The following is a 24497-nucleotide window of genomic DNA, read 5'->3' as shown; positions in this document are numbered from 1 at the left end:
AGAAAAGCAGGTCAGAAGCTGTAAATCACCTCCAGTCTCCCAAAGCCTGTCCACCACCTTCAAGGCACAACTCAGGAGACTGATGGACTCAGAACAACACTCAAGAAGCTCAACACCATCCAGGACAGAGCAGCCCACTTGACTGACATCCACAAGCATCTATTACCCCCACCACTGATGCTCAGTAGCACCTGCAAGTTCCCTTCCAGCTCCCTCACCATCTTGAGTTGGAACTATCTCGCTACCTCTTCAGTATCGCTGGGTCAAAGTTCTGGAGTGCCCTGCTGTGGGCATACCTCCAACCCAAGGACTACAGCAATTGAAAAAGATAACATGCCACCACCTTGTTCAGGCAATGTCCATAGCTCAGCAAAGAGTACGTGAGGACAAACTTTTAACATCATGAGAGGTAGCAACCAGGAACCCACTGCTAATGAGGGTCCTGGAAGCAGAGATGGTCAGATTCAAGGTGATGGGGGGAGGGGGGGGTTAATGGGATTGACTAGCTTGCTCTGCAGAGAGTTGGCACAGGCGAATCCTCCCTTCCACATCCCACAACCTCACAGAACTGCTCCGTGTGGCCAATGAGTCGTACAGTGGCATTGAGAAGCAGACAGGTCAGTCACATGAAGACCGGTGGCAGAACTGAGTGGATATCGTTTTCGAAGAGGGGGCAGTAATGACAGCTATATAAATGCACGTCTGCCTTTCATAAAATATAATGGGCAAAGAAATTCACGTAATTTCTCCAAACTGTGATATCTATAAACACGATATAACGGCAATGTCGGGAGGATGGGGGAGAAGACGTCTTAGATTCAACTGATTCCTTATTTAAGGTATTCCAGATGCAGCAATCCCATGTCTTTCTCACAGCCGCATCTTGATTTGAACACCCACGCTCCAAAAACAAGAGATTGCAACCAAGGCAAGATGCCAGGGAAGGAGCTGGAACTGCTCCACAGTGAAGCAGTTGGTTCTGATTTGGACATGTTGAGATCAGCTTCATTATCTCAGTTGTTTGACATTTCTGGGATTATGTCACACTCCGGATGTTCTAAAAACCACAAGTACCCAACGGTAAGCCAGCAGTAAGGGGGCACCACCTGATGTTAAAGGTGCTGAGGTCCTGTGAGACGTTTTTCCACTTCTAATCACGTTGGGGCACACAGTTGTCCAGCCATTTCCTGAAAGGTGCTTATTCCATGTTTTGCCTTTGAAGGCAGCACCTTCAAAACCTGCGATCGCTACCACACAAAGGAGACAGGGTAGCAGATGAGTCAAAACATCTTCACCTGCAAATGTCCCTAAAACCCACAAACCATCCTGACCTGGAAATATATTACTGCCGTGGTTCAATATCCTTAAACTGCCTCCCCTATAGCAATGCTCAGCTTTCACTGCCAGCTATTAATAAATCCTAAAAACAGCTTCATGTAAGATTCTTTACAATCCTGGCTCTCACCTTTCAGATTCCTTTCTGAACCTACTCGAAAGTTGTAATATCTTCCAAGTATTTCTTTACAGGAAGCCCTTCTCCTCCAATCACCCTATACTCAACCGTACCTTAGAGGCAGCCCAGTGGTTAGCACTGCTGCCTCACAGCGCCAGAGACCCGGGTTCGATTCTACCCTCAGGCAACTGTCTGCATGGAGTTTGTACAGTCTCCCCTGTGTCTGTGTGCATTTCCTCCCACAAAGGTGTGCAGGTCAGGGCGATTGCCCACGCTAAGTTGCCCATAGTGTTCAGGGGTATATAGGATAGGTGGGTTAGCCATTGGGAAATGCAAGGTTACAGGAACAGGGTAGGGGGAGTAGGTTTGAGTGGGATGCTCTTCGGAGAGTTGGCGTGGACTCGATGGGCTGAATGGCCTGCTTCCACACTGTAGGGATTTGAGGCTTCTACCCGCGACCTGATGACTTTCTCTTCCATGTATGACATGATCTAAATTCTCATTAGCAAAATCTCCTCAGCCCCATTCACAAGTCAAATTAAAGCCTTCACTCTGGGATGCTAGCACATGACTAAGACCTGTATACTGACCCTGACCCTGCCTCAAGTTGCACACCCATAACTTGGGAGGAGGGGCATCGTGCTCAAGAGAATTACTAGATTTTCCAAAAACCCAGACCGATCGGCATGGGTGATGTGATAAATGAATTTCAGGCCTGATGGTGAAGCTAGATGCAAATTTATTTTCTTCCTAAAAACCGAAAGAACTACAGATGCTGTAGATCAGAAACAAAAACAGAACAAGGGTCTGAGGAAGGGTCACTGGACCTGAAAACAGTAACTCTGATTTCTCTTCACAGTTGCTGCCAGACCTGCTGAGCTTTTCCAGCAATTTCTGTTTATGTTCCTTTTCTTCTGAGTTTGTTTATTCGGATATTGCAGCAGTACACAAGCTCCGACTTACTAACCCAGCTGTCTCTCTTCTGAAGTGTTCGAGGTACTTAATCAGATCTTGCTCTGTGCATCTTAGCGATGTGACTAGCAGACCATGAAGGTGGCAGATGGGGTAACGGGTGTGATGGGCCATTCATTTACCAATTGAGGACAGGCAGACATAGCTGTATGGAGGGACAGGGAGGCAGCGGTGAGGTAAATACCGAGTTTGGTGAGGACACTGTAGGGACTCCAAGTCTGCATTCACTCAAGGTCATGTGGCAATCCGCTCTAAAGGTCACCTCCGTCACTCCAGCAGGAATCAAAGCTCAAAGGCAGATGTGGAGAGCACAAATTCACATTAGTCAAGCTGTTTACTGCAGTCTTGGGACATGGTTACAAAGGAGCTCTTAAAACCTCTTAAAGCTTGTTTATTCCAAACAGAAGGTTGGAGGAAACGATGATTCACCACAGCTTCTGCCAACTGTCATTCCTTCCCTCCCCTCCTCCCTCCCAACAATGCTCCAGGGAACTGACCCATTCCCGTCGCAACATACTCTGTGGAGCCCCTTCCAGACATAAATTTCCAGCAAAAGCCAAAACATTAGAGCCCATTGTGTCACGGGGGTTCAACATTTTCCTGCAACCTTTTACCTGGTGGCCGTTTGAAAGAGGGTTCCTCTTTCCCCTTCCCAAGTGGACAGTATTGTTTGGGAGTTCCCTGGTTCAACATAGCTACAACCTGGAACACCCAGCGCTTTGCTAATCTCTGTACTGCTCTGGAGCAACATGGGTTGTGGTATTGCTGATATGATCCTCTCTTTCCTTCCTTCCGGTCACACACAAACAAGTGTTCCTGCAGCAAATGTCCACCAGGACAACAAACCATGAGCATTGAACTGGATGCTGCATTCAAACCAGATTGGAATTTGATGCCACGCAGGGCAAGCCGGGACCACTGACACTGCAACACTGATCAAGTTTATTCAGTTCGGCACTTTTGGATTATTGCATGAAATTCTGGTCTCCTTCCTATTAGGAGGATGTTGTGAAACTTGAAAGGGTTCAGAAAAGATTTACAAGGATGTTGCCAGGGTTGGAGGATCTGAGCTACAGGGAGAGGCTGAACAGGCTGGGGCTGTTTTCCCTGGAGTGTCGGAGGCTGAGGGGTGACCTTATAGAGGTTTACAAAATTATGAGGGGCATGGATAGGATAAATAGACAAAGTCTTTTCCCTGGGGTCGGGGAGTCCAGAACTAGAGGGCATAGGTTTATGGTGAGAGGGGAAAGATATAAAAGAGATCTAAGGGGCAACCTTTTCATGCAGAGGGTGGTACGTGTATGGAATGAGCTGCCAGAGGATGTGGTGGAGGCTGGTACAATTGCAACATTTAAGAGGCATTTGGATGGGTATATGAATAGGAAGGGTTTGGAGGGATATGGGCCAGGTGCTGGCAGGTGGGACTAGATTGGGTTGGGATATCTAGTCGGTATGGACGGGTTGGACTGAAGGGTCTGTTTCCATGCTGTACATCTCTATGACTCTATGTGTGGTTTCTCCCACTTGTTATTTGAGGGTGATGGTTTCACCTACCTCGCCATCGTCATCCTCATCACAGTAAAGACGTGCTGCCCAAGGGTCTCCCTTTACCTTCAGATCCGAGATGAAACCCTGGAACCAAAAAGAAACCAAAAGGTGTTAGGTCATGGATGTAGCAGCCTGCGTGTTATACAAAAGCAGTGGTCCTTCAAGAGAATTCATTCAGTCAGTGTTAATTCCTAAAGTTGAAGCTGCATTGTGCCCTGCCCAATCAGGTCATGTCACACAATCTCAGATTGGAGAGGAGGGAATCAAGTGTGAGATCCTGAGGGAAAGAGACAGGGTCAGCTCCTGCTCCTGATACACACAGTAATTATGTCTAAATTGTCAGTGTCACTCGCATCATGTGATGAACAACAGCTCAGGGAAAATAAGTGCCTCTTCTCTTTGATTGGTGTTGGACTGGGGTGTACAAAGTTAAAAATCACACAACACCAGGTTTAACTGGAAGCACTAGCTTTCGGAGCAACACTGAATGAAGGAGTGTCGCTCCGAAAGCTAGTGTTTCCAAATAAACCTGTTGGACTATAACCTGGTGTTGGGTGATGCTTCTCTCTAAGGTTCTGTCGTGTTTTAACCTTCTATAATGCTGAGTAAATAGATCCTTTGTCGGAGCAAACAGAAGTACCATGCGGGGAGGGGGGGAGTTGTTCTCCTGTGGTAGAGTGTTAGTGTCCCTAACTCAGAGCCCGGAGGTCTGGGTTCAAGTCCCATGACATATCTGAACAACTTGATTGTGGCAGCTGTCTGTAGCGGGTAGTGACCCTGACTCTGAGGCAGACGTTTAGGAAATAAGAGCAAGAGAGTGTCCCAGCCAGTCACACTGGAGCCTTCTGCAGCCCCAGACAACATCCATGTGTTTTAGAAGATTTGAGGGTGCCGCGGTAGTGTCCCTGCCTCTGAGTCAGGTATTTTGGTTTGATGTTCACCTGCCAGGCGTAACAGAACACTTCTGATTGAGTTGTTTGAACAGAATTGTTCATTTCGACTATCCCAAGGCCTTCAGGGTGGTGCTCTGGGATCAAATGGGAGAGTTGGGCCCACACCCATCAGCAGCATGCCCAACCTTCCCACAGTGGGCGTCCTAATCACCGTCCACCAACTTAAGGGTGACAAGCAGGCTCTTCGTGATGCTGCAGGCCCGGCCAGCGGGAGATGAGGCAGCTCCGCACACTCAGTGGTGCTCCTGGCTGCTGCTCAGGGACCGTAAGGCTGTCTCAAAATGGAGCTACTCCTGGGGGGAAACGCACTAACTGTGAAAGGGCCAAATGGTTATGGGCCTCTCGAAGCAGAGAGAACACGTCCAGGGTGGGTCCATGCTGTTTCCTGGCCTAGGCCCCTCTCTGGGAGACGGAGCCATTTTACTGTGAATAGCCTCTCTGGCCAGGCCAGCCATGGACTGACCTCTCTGTCCTCCCCACCACCCCCCCCCCCCCCCCCCCCACGCCCGCGTTGACAGCAGAATGGGGGCCGTCAGCCCAACGCCAAAGTCGGAGTTAACGTGCTCCACTGTCGTGTCAGTCGCCTCCGGCCTCCCTGGTAGAGCAGCCGATCCAGGTGACTCCTACCTGAGGGTAGAGCAGCGTGATGTCACAATGCGGATTGCCCATTCAATCCCAGCATCCCCCACACCCCACTGCCCACAGGATCAGGAAAACTGGACCCTCCAAAGTAACGTCTACCTCAGCCTGACGGCAGCCATTGTACCTATGGGCAGCACTGATGAGGAGCAACAAGCAACAGGCCAACACAAAAGGAACGACCCACCGAGGGTGCCTTAACACTCTGCACGGGAGGTCAGTGCAGTTTGTCCAATAATTGGGGAGGCAGAAGTCCCGCAAAGACGTGTTCACAAATTTCACAAAAACAAGAAAAACCCACGATTTTCACATTTCCTCAGGAGCAAAATATTCAAAGCACACGTCAGAGTTTCATTCTGATGGTAAATCCACAACTGTGTTAGTGCAGCCATCCTTCATGTGGCGGTACTCCTACGCAGCATTCTGACAGGATGGGACCATTATCGAGGAAGGTCAGAGGCCAGAATGAATGCTGTCTCTCTCTCTCTCTCTCTCTGTCACATTCCTGTCGCCTACAGGCAACTGTCTGACCATTAATTCTCCAGAACTGTTCATTTTCTTTCATTTTCTGCACAGCAGCAATGAGCAGGACAGACCTCGCCCAAAAGAAAAGCTGTCATAAGATGTAGGTTATTACAAATAAAATTGAGGTGTGCAAGGGTCGCCATGTTGGGGGAAGAACGAAAGGAAAGTAATTAGAGTTTGTAAAGAGGTCAATCTTCATGAGGATCAGGGATGGGGATGGGAGGGAAGAGTGACAAAGGTTTGGGAGATTGCAATTGGATTTGACTCTTGGCAACTGACTGGCATCATCAGCATCTCTCGAACTCCAATTGTTTGCCGGTATCATTAACTGGCACCTCTCATTGCCAGGATGTGTCAACTGTCCTGAGAGAAATCTGCTCCCGTAGCAAGTCACTGCTGTGACTGTGTTTGTAAACCCAAACAGACGGCCTGCAGTTTGTGTAAGGTCTGCTTGCTGAAGAAAATCGAGGGAAGCCCTTACTGGGCTTTACAGGGCCCGCAGGAGAAAGTGAGGACTGCAGATGCTGGATAGTCCGAGTTGAGAGTGTGGTGCCAGAAAAGCGCAGCAGGTTAGGCAGCATCCGAGGAACAGAAGGATCAAAGTTTCGGGCATGAGCCATTCCTGATGAAGGGCTTATGACCGAAACTTCAATTCTCATGCTCCATGGATGCTGCCTGACCTGCTGCGCTTTTCTGGGACCACATTCTTGACTTTATAGGACCCACAGTCTTACTGATTGAGGGCAGATGATGTCATGGCAGTGTCATAGGGTTAGGGTTAGGAATAGGGTTAGGGTTAGAGTTTGGGTTAGGGTTAGAGTTTGGGTTGGGGTTAGAGTTTGGGTTGGGGTTAGAGTTTGGGTTGGGGTTAGGGTTAGAGTTAGAGTTGGGGTTAGAGTTAGGGTTAGAGTTAGAGTTAGAGTTAGCGTTAGAGTTAGGGTTAGAGTTTGGGTTAGGGTTAGAGTTTGGGTTAGGTTCAGGGTTAGGGATGTGGTTAGGGTTAGGGTTAGGGTTAGAGTTGGGGTTAGGGTCGGGGTTAGGGTTAGGTTTGGGGTTAGGGTTAGGGTCGGGGGTTAGGGTTAGGGTTGGGGTTAGGGTTAGGGTCGGGGTTAGGGATGTGGTATGTAGTTGGGGTATCTAAAGAATAAAAGGATCATAGAGGAACAGGAGTAAATTACAATGGATGGACAGTTTCAACACGTGGGCTGCCTCTCTGAGCTCAGTTGCTGCTGAAACCATCAATACCTTTATTACACTCAAGATATAACTACACTAACTTCCTCCTCACTGCTCTCCCACATTCCACTCTTCACAAGCTTGAGGACACCTGAAGCAACTTTGTCCATGTTCTAAACCAGACCCCTTCCCTTATCACCCCTATGTTCGCCAATTTACATTAGCTCCAGTCAAGCAAAGCCTTGATTTTAAAATACTCATCCTTATTTCAAATCTCTCCATTGGCTTGCCCATTCCTGTCTCTATAACATCCTCCAGCTCCACAATTTTCCGAGATATCCACACTCTGCTTGTGTATTCCCAGTTGGAACACTCCACCACATTGGCTAATGCTGGAATCCCAAGGTCTGGAATTGCAGCCCTCCCCCAACCTAACAGCATCTGAGGTGGCTCAGCGTCATGATCAAATTGATTGACGGACTCCATATGGAGGCCATCATTGGAACATGACAGAAAGCAGAGGGAGGAGAGTAATTGGAATGTCAGATGGGCAGCACTCCCGACACTAGGGATCAGACACTGAACCAGTCCCAGTGAGCTCTCCGAAACTGCCTGAGAACATGAGACCAGGCGTGACCAAAGCTGCTCCAACAGTACTGAGGACACAGCTGCCATGATGTCCCCCCATGGCCTGCTGCAGGGACAATGCCACCAACAAGCTGGTGCTCTCTGCATACAATGGGGGTGGCTGCTCATTGGTAGGCAATTTCAGGTGTCACTGTCAAATCAGCCCCCGTGGTCACCTCAGACCACTTGGGTGGTTTTCCACTTCTATGGAGGGGGCGGCCATTACTGTTTATAATTCCACCATGCCGAGTGTTCTTAGGCAATGGGAAGCACCAGTCCCAGTCTCTGCCTCCAAATCAATCCCTATGGGTCCAGGAAAATCTCGCCCTTTAAATCTGTGCCACACAAAAAAAGCACGTGCTTCCTACTTACTCTAACCAGGACACTCATAATTTGATACCTTTCAATTAAGTCACCCCTCAGCCTTGTCTTGATCCATTCTGGAAAGTTCTGCTAACATTCAATGTTGTCGAAATGTTCACATCTAATGACTGAGAGTGAGAAATCACAGGATAGAAGGTGAAAGGTCATGCTAATCTGGAAGGGGGAACAATGGTCAGTGTTAAAAATGCAGGGCCCTTCCAGGGTCAACCAGAACAGCTCTGGTGGTGCCTGAGCGTTGTCGCTGTTCACTGGACTTTGTCTTTCAGAGCTGTGTTCTTCCCCAACGGGAGGGAGCATCCGGATGGGAAAAGGGTCTAAAAAATCTGACTCTTGTGCTAAATTATATATTTACAATCAAACCCTTGTAAATCTCTGAAAATCTTTAGCTGTCAAATTCAGCACACTGATGTCACTCTGTTCCACTTGCATGGTGATACACAAACACCGAATCCAGCAATATCAGGCGCAGAAGTGCAATTTATATCAATACAAGACCCTGAGCAGCAGCAACCATTGGCTGAAACTCAGCTTCCGTCACTGATGGTCAACTCCTGCATTACACATCATTAAAATGACACCAACTGCTAAGAAATGAGTGTGTGAATGCCAGAGTATTGAGGTGCCCATGTAAACATTTACACTGCTCTATACATCATTCCGAGTTTATCTTGAGACGATGCCAGTATGGAATTGGCACTTCACACACCATTGTGTGGATTGTAATGAGGTCAGCCTGGTGAATATCATGAGAACATAAGTTCCCTGATTGGGGCTGTTAATCTGGTCAGATCAGGGAGCCCTAGCTGACACATATAAACAGAAACGAGTCCCTTTTAGGGACATAAAACAGCAGGCCCTGTATCGACTGCTGTCCACCTCTTCTCCCTCATTCACCACCCGGACACGCCTTGGCATGCCCATTTGCCACCAGGCGGTGGAGATCCCCAGTGAAGGGCTTTACATGCGAGTCCTCCCCCTTTCTCTCGGGGATCTGGGGTAGAGGGTGCTGCACACAGCGGTCCCCTGTTTGTTCTGTGGTGCTGTGGAGTCTGTGGACCATGTGTATATTGGGTGTGGGCGTTTGCACTCCCTTTTTGATTTCCTCAAAAACCTCCTCCTCTGCTTTTGGTTGCACTTCAGTCCCACGCTCTTGATCTTCGGGCACCCAGTACGGAGGGAGGGAGGGCAGGTCTGAAGACCTCCTCGTGGGTCTGCTCCTGGGCCTGGCCAAACTGGCCATAAATAGATCCAGGCAGCGGGCCATGGAGGGGGTCGTTAGGGCCGACTGCCTGCCCCTCTTCCGCAGTTACGTTAGGGCCTGGGTGAATCTGAACAAGGAGCACGTGGTGTCCACCAACACCCTGGAGTTGTTCAGGGAGAGGTGGGCGCCGCAGGGAGTGGAGTGCATTATTTCCCCCTCCAACTCTATTTTGATTTAGTCCCTGCCCTCCCCTTCACTGTTTGATCACACAGCATCGCCCTTTGATGTGAAGGGCATTGCTTGTCACTGGCCACTCGGGTGTTTCCTTTCTTCCTGGTGGTGGAATGTGAATAAAGATTTGTACACCTGTTGTCTTTCTCTGTGTCTCTGTGTTGAAAATACACAGGGGTTTTTCAGGAAGGTCTCGGGACTATCAAAGGAGCCAAGGCCACCTGACATGTTGATCATGAGGTAATTCCATGACTCTGCAAGGCCTGCCCAGTGGTATTTGCCTTCCGGGCAAAGGTAGAGACGGAAGATCAGGAGGTGGGAAAGTGGAAAAATCATCAAACCCAGTCCAGTCTGTGAAATGGGCAGCAGCAGTCGTACTAAGTGTGAAGCCTGATGGATTTGAAACAAACAGTAAACTGCTTTTCCCAGCTGGATAAATACTCAGTCCCTCACATCGAGGATTTATACACAAAGCTGAACATGAGCCAGGCGTACCTGTAATTGTGGTTAGATGAGGATTCCCAGAAGTCTACTACAACTAATACCGCGAGAAACTGCCTGAACACCACCAGAGTCATAATGATGCTTCTAAAATGAAGATATTGGCAAGAGGTTATGTCTGGTGGCGGGGGTTGGATGCAGACATAGCCACATTGGTAGGGCAGTGGCCAGAGTGCCAACAAGGACAAAGATTATGGCCAGTAGTTCCCAAATTTGTGGGAATGACCAAGTCAACCCTGGACTTATTTACACACGTCAACTATGCCGGCCCTTTCATGGGCTCAATGTTCTTAATAAATGTGGACGCTACTCAAAATGGCTGGGCGTGCATAGAGCTCAGTCATCAAACACATGGATGAAGGTAGAAAAGCAACAAGCATTTTTTGCAGTTCACGGACCTTTGCAGAAACAGCCTACAGTCACACTGGATATCAAACTGTTCCCAGTTCCTGTTTGATTATCGGACCACCCTCCATGCAACTACAGCGATAGCTCCAGTTGAGGTACTAATGGGGAGAAGACTCTGCACCTGGTTATATCTGATCTCCCCAGACTTTGGAGGAGGGGGCGAACTGCACCAGGAACTCCAATGTCGTACACAAGACCTTGCTAAGCAAGACAGACAGTTTATTTCAGAGGATGGAGTTTGGTGTAGGTACCACAGGAATGGCCCTGCATGGGTAAGAGGCACGGTCAATGCAAGGTATAAAGTTCAGGTCAGTGTGACAAAAGCTGGGAGTTAAACTTGTGGGAGTGTGGGAGTTAAACTTGTCCGGCTCCTCACCAGCCTTTCAAACCGTTCTGGAACCCATGGGCTCTCTCTCTCTCTCCATCAAGTGTTATTGATATCTTGAACTCAAAGATGGACATGGCAGATGTCACCGCCTCAATGCCTTTGCTGCCTGAGGAAGAGAATTAATTTCCTCCGAGATACTCTGGGCACACGAGGTGAGCTGCTGTGTGTTACACATCGCCCGGTACCACAGGCAGGGTTGGAGAAACCTGACCCAGTGCTAAAACACCCCGGAGGAGGAGCCACAAAACAAAACCCGGCCTACGTCCTGGGACTCAGAGGGGGAGGAATGGAGTGATTGTAAAGTGGTCAGCCCAGTTGGACCACATAGACTCTGAGTTCCCTGAGTGGGGCTGATAATCTAGTCCAATCAGGGAGCTCTGGCTGACAGACATAAACAGGAGTGTCAGAGGATCTGTTCTCTCTGAGGGAGCTGGGTCAGTGTGAAGGACTCTCCATGCGTAAATAAAGGGTGACTTGATGACAGAAACCATCCTCTGTGGACACTTATTTAAAAATCAAATAACCCATTAGCTGTATCTGTCCCAAATGGCTAATGGTCAAAATATTGGACAACAGTAAGCTGAACAAAATAAGGAATGTTTTGTCTGCATCCATCCTATTAAAATCAGAAGGGGTTGCACACCTTACATCGTGACTTCATCCCTGCTCACACTTCTCACTTGTTTTCTGGTATTACTTTGTAAACTGGATTCACCTGCTAACCACTGCATCCGTGTAAAATGTGCAGCGTCTTCAGCCCAGTACGGCTGCTTCCTTTTTCCCTGGTGTTCCCAGCAGTGGGCCTGTCAGACCGACAAGAGAGCACTGGCCATGGCTCTCTCCCAGCACTGTTTCTTTGCCTCTGAGTCCAGAAGGCTGCTAATTCAAATCTTACCCCAGAGATCGAAACACATCATCAGATTTGATGCTTCACCAGCAGTGCTGAAGGAATGCTGCACCATCTGGGGAACAGTCCTGATTAGACATGAAATTAAACTTTCTATTTTCTCAAGTGGACATCTTCACATTATTTGAAGAATTGCAAGATTCCTGAGCCAAATGTTATACCTCAACCATCGTGACTAAAGCAAATTAGCCTATAATTACAACATTACTCTTCAATGGTGTCTGACTTTCTTGATTTCAATCAGTGCTTCCTTCTGAAATAGAGGAACTGGTCCGGTTTCCCTGTCTGGCAAATATTCTCATCAGTCGGCCTTTGTTAACTTAATCACACCATCTCCATGGGAATGAGGCAGAGCTGCCCCCATTGATACTCAATTGCTGTCTTCTGTAATGAAGGGACAATTTAGCCTTGACCCCAATTACGCACCAAAGAGACATGTCTGTAAGTTACCCAGCTAACCCCAAGAAGCAAAGCAATGAAACATGACAACCATGACCATGTCACAGGCTGGCCTCTGAAGTGCGGGGTCCTTCTAAGTCACTGTTACCTCACAGTGATTTCACAGGAATGGACTTTAGTTTGAATCTTTTATTTCACAATGAATGAAGTTCTTTTCTTTCGACAAGAGAAGGCCAAGAGGTGACTTGCTTGAGTAATTAAGAGGATCGACAGGGTATGCATGTCCAGAATGCTTCCACTTTGTGGACAAATCCAAAACTAGGTGCTGTATTTGTCGAATAAATTCAACAAAGAACTCAGGAGAAATATCCTTATCGAGAGTGCGATTATCATAGAATCCCTACAGTGTGGAAACAGGCCATGCCAACCCTCCGAACAGTAACCCACCCAGACCCATTCCCCTACCCCTGACTAACGCACCTAACTTACACATCCCGGAACATTATGGGCAATTTAGCATGGCCACTCCACCTGACCTGCACGTCTTTGGAGTGTGGGAGGAAACCCAGGTAGAAACGGGGAGAACATGCAAACTCCAGACAGAGTCACCCCAAGGCTGGAAGGGAACCTGGATCCCTGGCACTGTGAGGCAGCAGTGCTAACCACTGAGCCACTGGGCAACTTCCTGCACACGTGAAGTGACTGAAGTGAATAATCCACAGACAGTTAAAGGGAATCCAGTTCAGGATATAAACACTCAGAGCAGAACTTGCCCCTACAGAACTCTACTGAGGTTCATTGAAAATTTCAAAACCTGGATAGATTTTTGTAGGGTAAGAGGATGAAGGGTATGGAACCAAGGTGGATCAAGGTGGTTAGGATGGTGATATGCCATGATCTGATTGGATGTTGGTACAGGTTTACCGGGGCTGAATGCCAATCTCTACTTCCCTAGCTCCTGTGGAGTACTGTGAAAAAGTGCCATGTGCCAACGGGCAGAGATTAAGTTCAAGCAACCAACATAATGAGTTAACTCAGACTCAGTCCAATCAGGCAGGAGTCAACAAGGAAGGAAACCTTCTGGTCTCAGCTTCACATTAAAAATGAGAGAGTCGGACGCACACTGTTCCCACAGCAGGAGCATTATGATGGCAGAGAGATGAAGTGGAATGGGAGGAGTTTGGGGCCCAGAACAGACAGGCTGGGCCGAATGGCCACTTCCTACACTGCATATCCAATGTTTGACTATTGGCGGCATGGTGGCACAGTGGTTAGCACTGCTGCCTCACAGCGCCAGGGACCCGGGTTCAATTCCAGCCTCAGGCGACGGTCTATGTGGAGTTTGCACATTCTCCCCGTGTCTGCGTGGGTTCCCTCCGGGTGCTTCGGTTTCCTCCCACAGTCCAAAGATGTGCAGGTCAGGTGAATTGGCGATGCTAAATTGCCCGTAGTGTTAGGTAAGGGGTAAATGTAGGGGAATGGGTGGGTTGCTCTTCAGAGGGTCGGTGTGGACTTGTTGGGCCTGTTTCCACACTGTAAGTAATCTAATCATTCTATCACTGAGAAGGCACTTACCAAGAAGTTATCAGGATCTGCACCGCCTGCCAGCGCAACAAAGACCCCAGAAGACGGATCAATCTCCATCTCGTCTGGGGACCTTTCAAAGGACACAGATCCTTGCAGCTCACAGTCCAGGTAGAAGGCGACGACATCGCCCTCCACAGCAAGGGCAATCTTGACCCATTTGTTGGTTAAACTCTTCACCCTGAAGTGTGCGGCCTCGTTAGTCTGCTGGGAGCCAGGCTCCGTATAATAGAACACAACGTTCTGTGTTCCAGCCTGCACCTCGGACAACTTCACTCCCACGTAGATGACAGTTTGACTGGCGTCGGTGATAGCAAAGAGCACGCCGCTCTTAGGTGACGTTGGCTTGATTGTGAAGAGCAAGGAGAAGTCACGGAAGAAGGGGCTTTTGAAGTAAGCTCTTGCCAACTGCCCGGTGTTGACATTTGGGCCGAACTCGTACACTGGGTTTTGGTCAGGTCCATACTCCACAGTGACCTGCTTAGGAGCGGGGTCTCCCAGCAACTGCAGCAAAGACACGGAACGCTCATTACCTGAAAAGGAGGGAACAGAGAGAAACAAGACTTATTCAACCTCGAATATTAAACCATCAAAGCACTGTCAAGATGGAAAACCTTTTCTGTTTTACAAAAAGAAAATCGATCACTGATTTCTCCACTGCTCACTCATACTGGATTACCCCTTCATGGATATCTGACTCCTCATGCATGGTCCCCTAGATATCAACAGCCGATGATTGCTGACCACAAAGGGCCGACGACCAAGTCTCTTCCTCGACAAATGATCGTCCAGGGCACAGATAAGTGACTGAAACATTCCCCGCCAAGCCACTCACCGTCCTGATTCGGAAATATATCACCGTTCTTTCTCTGTCACTGGGTCAAACTCCTGGAATTCCCTCCCTAATGGCGTTGTGGGTCAACCCACTGCAGGTGGACTCCAGGGGATCAAGGAGGCAGCTCACCACCATCTTCTCAAGGGCAACTAGGGACGGGCGATCAATGCTGGGCCCAGCCAGCGACACCTACCTCCCACAAATGAGTAGAAAAGTCAACTCAACCCTACCCGACAAAACCAGCAATGGAACTGAGCACCATCTTCAATCCTGTACCACACAGCCCTGGCCAGAATATCACACAACCAAAACCAATGGAACTCCAAACCCTAGCTCCTGACATTCCCCATTCCACTCCTTCTCTATTTACTTCTCTGTCTCTCTCATTTTTCTTTCATTCCCCTCCTTGCCCTTTTCAAACTCACCCTGTTCCAAGAGAGTCTCTGGTTGTTGCCTCCATTTCCATTTACCTCAAGATCATTCTCTTCCCTTCCCGGACCCAAGTAAAGATTCCTCTCTCTCTCTCTCTCTTTCCACTTCCCTGTCAAAACTGCCATTGACCCCTCTTCCCTGGCAAACGTTCAATGCTTATTTTGGTCATTTGTTCTTTTTCAGCCAAGGATCTAAGTTTCTTTGAGATGGGGTCACATTTCAAATCAATGCCCACGTTTCCCAATTTCTATCTCTCCAATCAGCCTTCTGCCACCACCCCCATCACCAACAGCCAATGAGACAGCCATGACCAAAGACATCAATGGCATCCTCTGTAACTCCCACCATGGTGCCCAATCCTCCTTGACTTTTCTGTCACCTTTGACCCCACGTCCTCTATGAAATGCCCCCCCTCCAAGCGTCCAGCTCAATGGGACTAGCCTACTCCGCTTGACTCTTACCTACTGCTAACTGGAGCATCTCCAGCAAAGAGTCCCCTCCTTCCTTGCTGTAAACAGACATAAGGAGCGTGTCCTGTGGATTTGTGCATGCTAGGTTACGGACTGAAGCTGTGCAGACTGGCAGTCACAGCTGTCACTACAAAGCATATGTTCCTGGCTATTGGGATTGGATTCAAACCCTGTCACTAGAGGTGAGAGGCCTGTGTGTGATAACCCCAGCATAAACTGGAGCCATCCCATTCCCTGTCCAAGGTAGCACCACCTGTGAAATCTCCTGATCGGATTGAAACTCAAGCTAGCCACCTGTCTGGACGCGGAGGACATGGAAGATCAAAAGCAGAACTTGCATTTATATAACACCTCTCACCACATCACACCGCACTCTATCACAAATCTGATTTTGTTGGTTACAAGGCCAATGGAAGAAAGTCCAAAAGATGCCTCTGGTCATATTAAGATCTCAAGGAGTTGGCAGTAAAGAACTGATCTCATCAGATCCAAAGACCAACCGCTGCTGATCCCCAAATGATCACCTAATGAGTAGAACACAGTGCCTGGTTTGGCAATGAATGACCAATGAAACATTTTCAACGTGTTAGTCACTCCATCCACACTGCAGAGATGGTCATCATCACAAACACGAGCAGATCTCATTACAGCAAAATCTGTTCCCCTATTTCCTTGGGTTAAACATCACAAAATAATTATAAGATGAAGAAAGCTGTTTAGTCTATATTGATCCTTCTCCCTTACTTCTCCAGCAAATGGTGACCGATTGGTTTCGCGCGGCACTTTATCGGGAGTGATCACGCTGTGGCCGGGGGATAGAGTGTCTGCCTCTGAACCAGGGGCTCCAGGTTAAAGGTCTTGAACTTCAAGACTTGATGGCCATGTAAGGAGCTTTCAAAACACAAGTAGGCATCTGGAGAGTTGGGCGGAAAAGTGGCCGATGGATTTCAATCCTGACAAATGTGAGGTGATACATTTAGGCAAGACTAATTCTAGAGCAAATTATACAATGAAGGGAAGAGCCTCGAGAAAAGTTGATGGGCAGAGAGATCTGGGAGTGCAGGTCCATTGTACCCTGAAGGTTGCTGTACAGGTGGATAGAGTGGTCAAGAAGGCATATAGTATGCTTGCCTTCATTGGACGGGGTATTGAGTATAAGAGCTGGCAAGTCATGTTAACATTGTACAAGACATTGGTTCAGCCGCATTTAGAATACTGTGTACAGTTCTGGTCACCACATTACCAAAAGGATGTGGATGCTTTGGAGTGGGTGCAGAGAAGGTTTACGAGGATGTTGCCTGGTATGGAAGGTGCTAACTATGAAGAAAGGTTGAGTAGGTTAGGTTTATTTTCACTAGAAAAAAGGAGATTGAGGGGGGACCTGATTGAGGTTTACAAAATCTTGAAGGGTATAGACAGGGTGGATAGGGACTAGCTTTTTCCCAGGGTGAAGGATTCAATAATGAGAGGTCACACTTTCAAGCTGAGAGGTGGAACGTTTAAGGGAGATACACACGGCAAGTACTTCACACAGAGGGTGGTGGGCAGTTGGAACAAATTGCCAGCAGGGGTGGTAGAGGCAGGCACAGTAGATTCATTTAAGATGCGTCTGGACAGATGCATGAGTAGGTGGGGAGCAGAGGGATACAGATGCTTAGGAATTGACCGACAGGTTTAGACAGTAGATTTGGATCGGCTCAGGCTTGGAGGGCCGAAGGGCCTGTTCCTAGGCTGTAAATTTTCTTTGTTTCTTTGTTCTTTGCATCCTACAATTACATGCCAGTGGCAGGCAGTAAGTGCAGGAGAGACAGGCAGAAATGATAAACCACTGCAACTTCACCCCTATCATAACCATGGGGCAACACGGAGATCCATGGTCACCAAAACCCTTTCTGGGTGTGATATTGAGAAAGAGAGAGGGAACATCCATTGGACAACCCATTAGAACATGTAAACGCACAACTAAATCCCTCAGATATGGAATTCTCGCTTAACACACACACAAAATCATTCAGGAAAATGCATGTACACACTGCAACTGATTTAATGCCATTACATCTCAATATTCCTGTAATCATGTAGAAAATGCAGTTTTTTGTGGTATGTACTCATGCTGTGTATAATTTCACCGGGACACCTTAACCCTCACTCCCCACTCCTCCACCACCTTGGGGTGCAAGACATTTGATCTGATTTGACTTATTACTGTCACAGGTACCCAGGTACAGTGAAAAGCGTCTTACGCGTTTTACAGGCAGATTGCACTCCACAAGTGCATCAGGGTAACAGAACAGACTGCAGGGTACAGTGTTACAGCTGCCGACAAGGTATTGCATCAAGCAGGAGCAACAGAAGTGAGAAGTAAAGCATAAAAATGAAAAAAGTTGCACTCTCGGTGTCAGGGGTGTTTTGATTTTAAATACGAGGTTTTTAAAAGTTGGAGGGACTGATATACTGAGAAAGACAAATCTCTCCAATACTTCAGTGATTGTTACATTGTAAATTCAAGACCCAATTTTTGGTGAAGGAGTCTGAAGAAAGGAATCGGTGCATGATCATGTTAATGAATACTGAACAAGTACAGGGGACTAAACTCGTCAACAATAATCCCTTCATTAGCAACAACTGAGCCACTATGCTCTGCTCCAGGAGTTCCACTCGGTCACTCAGGAGGCCCAGTCTCAAAGTCATGAGGTTCAATTCAAAACATTCTCCCAAAAGCAATCTGCATGCCATTAACTCCTCACTGGCTGGATGAGATTCTCCAGGCATTCAGTGCAGTCTCAAACCCTCACTGCTCTCACTTGAGGTGCCACACTATCCAGACAGGCCGAGTGCTGCTAAACCTCACAAAAGTTGTTCTGCATTCAGTGATGAATCTAATGATTTGACTAGTTTCTTTCAGCAGGCATTAGGCAAAAAGGTGAATTCATCGACGGGTGAGATTGTGAAGAAAATCTGAAATAATGCCAATACCTTTGAATCTGAATCCCAGGTTTACGCTAAAGTGAGGACGTTTGTGGCGATAGATGATGAGGATGAGTACCACCAGGTGGATGGACCATTGGTACAAGTTCACTCTCAAAAAATGGCATGGGGTGGGGGTGGGGGGGTTGGTGGAGATCAGGGAAATGAAGATGTCATTCTCTGAAACTCCATAGCCATCCCCCAGCCCTGGTTACGTTATAGATCATCACAATCAGAACCCGTTACTTCTACCAGCCGAGGGCAGCTGTCTGTAACACTGAACGTGACCCAGGTTAAGGGAATGGCATTGCTCACCACCCAATACAGTGTTGGCAGCTAAACGACCTGCCCTCCACCGTCTCTTCCCCTCACCTCTGCTCAATAGCCCTGTGGACGTAACACCAGAGAAGGAATAGGCCATCTGACCTCTCGATTGTGTTCTCGATGCAGTTAGCTGCTCTGTCTTTTAACTCTGTACCTACCACAGTCTCCCGCTTCCTTACTCTGATGCAAGTTTTTGGCATTTCCAATCAAACCCCAGCCTCAACAGCTTTCCTTCTGGTGGGGGCTGAGGGTGAGTTCAAGATTTCCGTTTTCCTTGGTGTGAGCAAGCGTTTCCCGAACAACCTTTGAACATCCTGGTCCGAGCTTTGAGGTCTGCCAGCAGAGGAAATCATCTCAAGTGCCCCCAGCAGGAACACCCCTTCACCTGCTGCACACAGCAGAAGCAAGGCTGTGTTTTATGCGACCTTCCCCTAGGCCCTGTAAATGGTCAGTCACCAGCAAATCTGCACCGCCCCCCCCCCCCCCCCTCCTACAAAAGGCCAATAAATCTATCTTGAGGTGCAGGCCAGAAACCAGGTGGGACCCACCAATACTGTAAAGTTTGAGACAACTCGATGAGTATTATAAGGTGCAACTATCCTTCCATGCAGTCGCTCTGCATGAGTTTTACCATGGCCAGTTCCAAACTTGTGGAGCGTGCATAGTTGCCCACAGTGACAGCTGTCAGCAAACTCTGCCTGAGTTATATTAAGTACACCTCTCCAAATATACGTGTGTAGGACATTGAGTCGAACAGAAATGCAAATGAACTGCTTGGATTCCCCTCTAATTTTGGTGCCTTTCAAACGTGTGAGAAGGATCTAGGTTTGTGTACAATTGGCAGTCTAGTGTTGTTAAACAAATCAAACTTTGAAAGATGAGTCGCCCGTTTTAAGATTCCCCTTTTACGCACAGGCCCTTTGTGAGACTACACCTGGAGAGCTGCTTGAAGCTTTGATCTCCATTTCTAAGGTAGGGATAGACTTGTTATGGACATACAGCAAAGGTTCGTTCAATTACAGGGATAAAAGGACTGGGCCGACAGCGACAGGTTGAGTAAGTCGGGCTAATACTCTTTGGAGTTTGAGAGGCGATGCCATTGAGACATATGAGATGTGGGGCGGGGGGAGGGTGGGATTTGATAGGGAAGATTTGGACAGCACGGTGGCTCAGTGGTTAGCACTGCTGCCTCACAGCACCAGGGTCCATGGTTCGATCCCTGCCTCGGGCGACTGTCTGTGTGGAGTTTGCACATTCTCCCCGTGTCTGCGGGGGTTTCCTCCGGGTGCTCCGGTTTCCTCCCACAGTCCAAAGATGTGCAGGTCAGTTAAATTGCCCAGAGTGTTAGGTACATTAGTGAGGAGTAAATATAAGGTGGGGGAAATGGGTCTGAGTTGGTTACTCTTCGGAGGGTCGGTGTTGACTTGTTGGGCCGAAGGGCCTGTTTCCACACTGGAGAGTATCTAAGACACTGAGGGGCTTTTTGCTCCTACATACAGGGTACCGTTCCAGGATAAACGGCCACTCATTAAGGGCTGAAATAAAGGAGCAATGTGCTCAAACTGAGTAAAAGACAACTAGAGAACAATGCATACTCTCAAGAGAAAAATCACTCTCGGCATTCTAGACTCACTGAACTGCCAACACTGAGGGATGGAGTACTCCTTCCAGCTGTTATAAATGCAACCCGGCACAAAACAAAGCATTCCCATTGATCCAATTCCAGCACATGATCCAAATAGGAATTCCTCCCATCCTCAGAGTGCAATAACCGGCTCTGGCAGATCCGCGGATTCCACTCCCAACATTCTGCAATACGCTCATGGCCCTAACCTCCCAAGAAGTGTCGTGTTTGCCTTTCTGGGAACCTGACTTAGCAGTGCTTGAAGGAAAAGCAAAGGCCTGCGCTTGTACAGTGTGTTTCACCACCTCAGCCAACCGATGGGACAGCCACTGTTGGAAACGCAGCGGTCAATTTGTGTACAGCAAGATTCCACAATTGGCAATGTGCTTATGACCAGAGCATCTCCTACTGGACATGACAAATCCTGAGGACAATGTGCATCAAAGAAATACCTTGCGACCCCTTGAGTGAACCTAAGAGGATAGGTGAGACCTTCATTCAAAGCTTCATCTGAAAGCCAATGCCCATGATAGGGCATCACTCCCTCAGTACTGCACTGGGAGGGTCAGCTTAGATTTAGTGCCCAGAGTGGGATTTGAACCGACAACTCGCTGACACAAAGAGGAGAGTAATATCAATGAGGTCAGGCTGGCAAACCACGTGGACGAAATAATATGAAGAGATGGGGAACCTGAAGGTCATCAGTCACACACATCAGGGACTTAATCAGAACACTGTATTCGGGGAGTGGGAGGCAGTCTGCTGGGGAATTTGATGTTGAAGAATCTCAATCATTCCGCTCACTCCACGGTCCTTTAAAAGCAGGCAGTCAGCAGCGGGAGGAGAACACCAGCTCCAGCACAGGCCTGGCTTTCCAGTGTACTCCTGGCTGCATGGTTCCCAAGTGCCCCTGCAGCTGGTGAACACTGTTAACCGGGGTGGGGGGTTGGGGGTATCCTCAAGAACAGTCCAGTTCCCACTGAGTGGCCTTTTCTGTTGCACTTTGATACAACCAAGGGTCCTGCAGCATCCATTTTAAAGGGCAATTCACAGGCAAGTCCACTACTTTGGGTCTGGAGTCACATGCAAGCCGGAGCAGGTAAGGCAGGTAGATTTTTTTCTTAGATTAGATTACTCACAGTGTGGAAACAGGCCCTTCAGCCCAATGAGTCCACACTGGCCCACCGAAGCGCAACCCACCCAGACCCTTTTCCCTACATTTACCCCTTCATCTAACACTACAGGCAATTTAGCCTGGCCAATTCATCTCACCTGCACATTTCTGGACTGTGGGAGGAAACCCACGCAGACACTGGGAGAATGTGCAAACTCCACACAGACAGTTGCCTGAGGCAGGAATTGAACCCGGGTCTCTGGCGCTGTGAGGCAGCAGTGCTAACCATTGAGCTACCACATCTCAGAGAATCATTGCATCCCTACAGTGTGGAAGCAGGCCATTCGGCCCATTGAGTACACACCGACCCACTGAACAGCATCCTACCCAAACCCACCCCCCGACCCTATCCCTGTAACCCTACATTTCCTATGGCTCGCCCACCTAGCCTGCACATGCCTACACACGATGGACAATTAGCATGGCCAATCCACCTAGCCTGCACACCTTTGGACTGTGGGAGGGAACCGGAGCACCCGGAGGAAACCCATGTACATACAGCTTCGCTAAAAGATGTTAATGAACTGGATGGGTGCTGAAAACAGACTGTTAGCCTCACCGTCACCATTCAGACAAGTTTGCAATCCCAGGTTTATGAACTGAATGTAAATTCCACAACCTGCCGTGGTGGGATTTGAACCGGGTGCCCCCCCAGCCGATGAGCAGGTGTCTCCGGATTGCTCATCGAAGAGCATTTACCACTGTGCCACCCTCTCAAAACCTGCAGGCGTAACCACTAGGAATGACAGGGGCAGCAGATGAACGGAAACAGTGCAAATGTCGCTGCACATCGCACACCCCATCCTGTCTCGGAAATGTGCCACTGTCCTTTCACTGTAGTTGGGTCAAAATCCTAAAAGATTCCTCCGAACAGCACGGGGGGTGTGTGTGTGTCACCAGAGTCTTACTGGGCCACCTCAGGTAAAACACGGCCTATCCAATAGTCTGAGCATTTGCTCAGTGACAGCCTGGATTGTGGCTTCATGAAATGGGATCGGACATTCTGAATCAGAAGGGCTGTTGTGTCACCAGGGCCTAGGGGCTGCTCTCTCACTAGAGAGAAGTGACTGGTGGGGATTTCACCTGGGGACCACCAGACCTCGGGTGAGGGGAGAGAAGGAGAGTCCTTGACAGTAACCTCAAACTGGCGATGGGAACTGAACCCACGCTGTAAACCAACAATCCAGCCGACTGAGCTAAACCGATTATGGGGGGGGCGTTGGGGGGGATAGTTGCAGGTGGACTACAGCCATTCGAGAAGGCGGCTTAACACCTTTCCGAGAGGATGTTAGGGACAGGCACCAAATTCTGGGCTTGACATCCCGGGGGGTAATGAATCAAGGAATTGGTGGCACAAATCCCAAGAACGACCGCTGTGTACAAACCAAATGTGCAATTAAGCAGAAGTAGCTCTCTTTTTTGCATCTTTGCACTTAACAATCAGAGTGTCAGACTCCTGCAACGAAGGAAGCAAACGTTACTAATTCTGGTTCTGAAGCACGAAGAGGGGGAGTGTAAGCAGCCAGACTACAACTGGCTGGAGTTACAGGGCAATCTCTAGAGAGCCCTGGAACAGCATTGCAACATGAGGCTCCTTGGAAAGGGGGGCAATATTCCCTTTAAATTCCACATCACATTGTACAGGTGGGGACAGGCCTGTGACCTCTCCGAGTGAATTTCCATGGGAAAGGAGCTTCGGTCGAGGGGCAAACTGGATAGCAACAGATGTCCCATTTCAAGAACTCTAACTTTGCCAACTCAAACAGCCGTTACTGAACAGTTCAAGCCGTTGAGTAAAGCGTGCAGCTATGGGGGTGCAGAGAGACTGTAACCCTTTGATAGGGTTGTGACTGCACTCTTTTCTTTTACTGTGTCCACTTGCTGACAGACAAATTCCCTTTTATCTGAAGAAAGGGAGAGTTAAATGGTGTCAGCGCATAGTTATGCAACATTGAAATACACCCTACCAGTTAACTCTAACCTTGCTGCTGGAACACTCCAGTCCCAGATTCTCTGCAGGGTTTGGGAAGTCACTTCCCCGTGTGCTCACAGGACCGATCGGATTTGGTTGTGGGACTAACTGAGGCTTATAAGAGCCCAGCATCTGTACAGGTCTGAGTGGGCCCTGGTTCCAGAGAATCACACTTTATTCACGCAGTACTAAGAGATACAGTATGAAAACAAATGGAAGAGTGTTAAGTGATGCTACTTAGAGTCATAGAGTCACGCAGGTGTACAGCACGGAAACAGACCCTTCGGTCCAACCCGTCCATGCCGACCAGATATCCCAACCCAATCTAGTCCCACCTGCCAGCACCCGGTCTATATCCCTCCAAACCCTTCCTATTCACTAACCACAAAACCTGCCATAGGCTCACAGCAGCCTCTCTAATCCACGGTGAAGGCCCTTTAAAGACTTGATTGCAACCAACTTCCCCAGTACTGAAAACTCCCTGTGATTTCTCAAAGCGCCTGGTCCCAGTGGGTAGCGTCCCTGACCCTCAACTGGAAGCCCTGGGTTCCAATCCCACTCAGGAAGGTGTGGTCGAAGCAGGTTGAGTGCCAGCCTGCAGATCCTTACCGTGACAGGCAGTAGGAGTGGGTCAGATTCCCGACGGGCTGAATGATGGAAAGGAGCTGGAGACTTTCCCACCACAATCACAGATGTGACACGGTGCAGGGAGAGGCCATTTGGCCCACAGTGTCTGTTCCAGCTCTTCAACTGAGCATCACTCCCTGCCGCCATTTTCTCCCACGGACCCTTGACTACCCTGA

General features: G+C 48.6%; 1 protein-coding gene across 3 annotated transcripts in view; it reads right to left on the bottom strand.

Annotated features, from left to right (window-relative positions):
- col18a1a (collagen type XVIII alpha 1 chain a) overlaps positions 1-24497 on the bottom strand; it is a 307944-nt gene that overhangs the window by 130674 nt on the left and 152773 nt on the right. For all 3 annotated transcript variants that reach the window (XM_060827580.1, XM_060827578.1, XM_060827579.1), the window contains 2 exons: positions 13888-14429; positions 3980-4057 (listed from right to left, as the gene is read on the bottom strand). In XM_060827580.1, coding sequence (XP_060683563.1) covers positions 3980-4057; positions 13888-14429 — 620 coding nt within the window. The remainder of the gene's footprint in view (positions 1-3979; positions 4058-13887; positions 14430-24497) is intronic.

This window comes from Hemiscyllium ocellatum, chromosome 7 (assembly GCF_020745735.1).
Source record: "Hemiscyllium ocellatum isolate sHemOce1 chromosome 7, sHemOce1.pat.X.cur, whole genome shotgun sequence".
Lineage (NCBI taxonomy): Eukaryota > Metazoa > Chordata > Chondrichthyes > Orectolobiformes > Hemiscylliidae > Hemiscyllium > Hemiscyllium ocellatum.
Note: the sequence above shows the minus strand (reverse complement) of the source record. Positions and strands in the feature narration are given on the sequence as shown.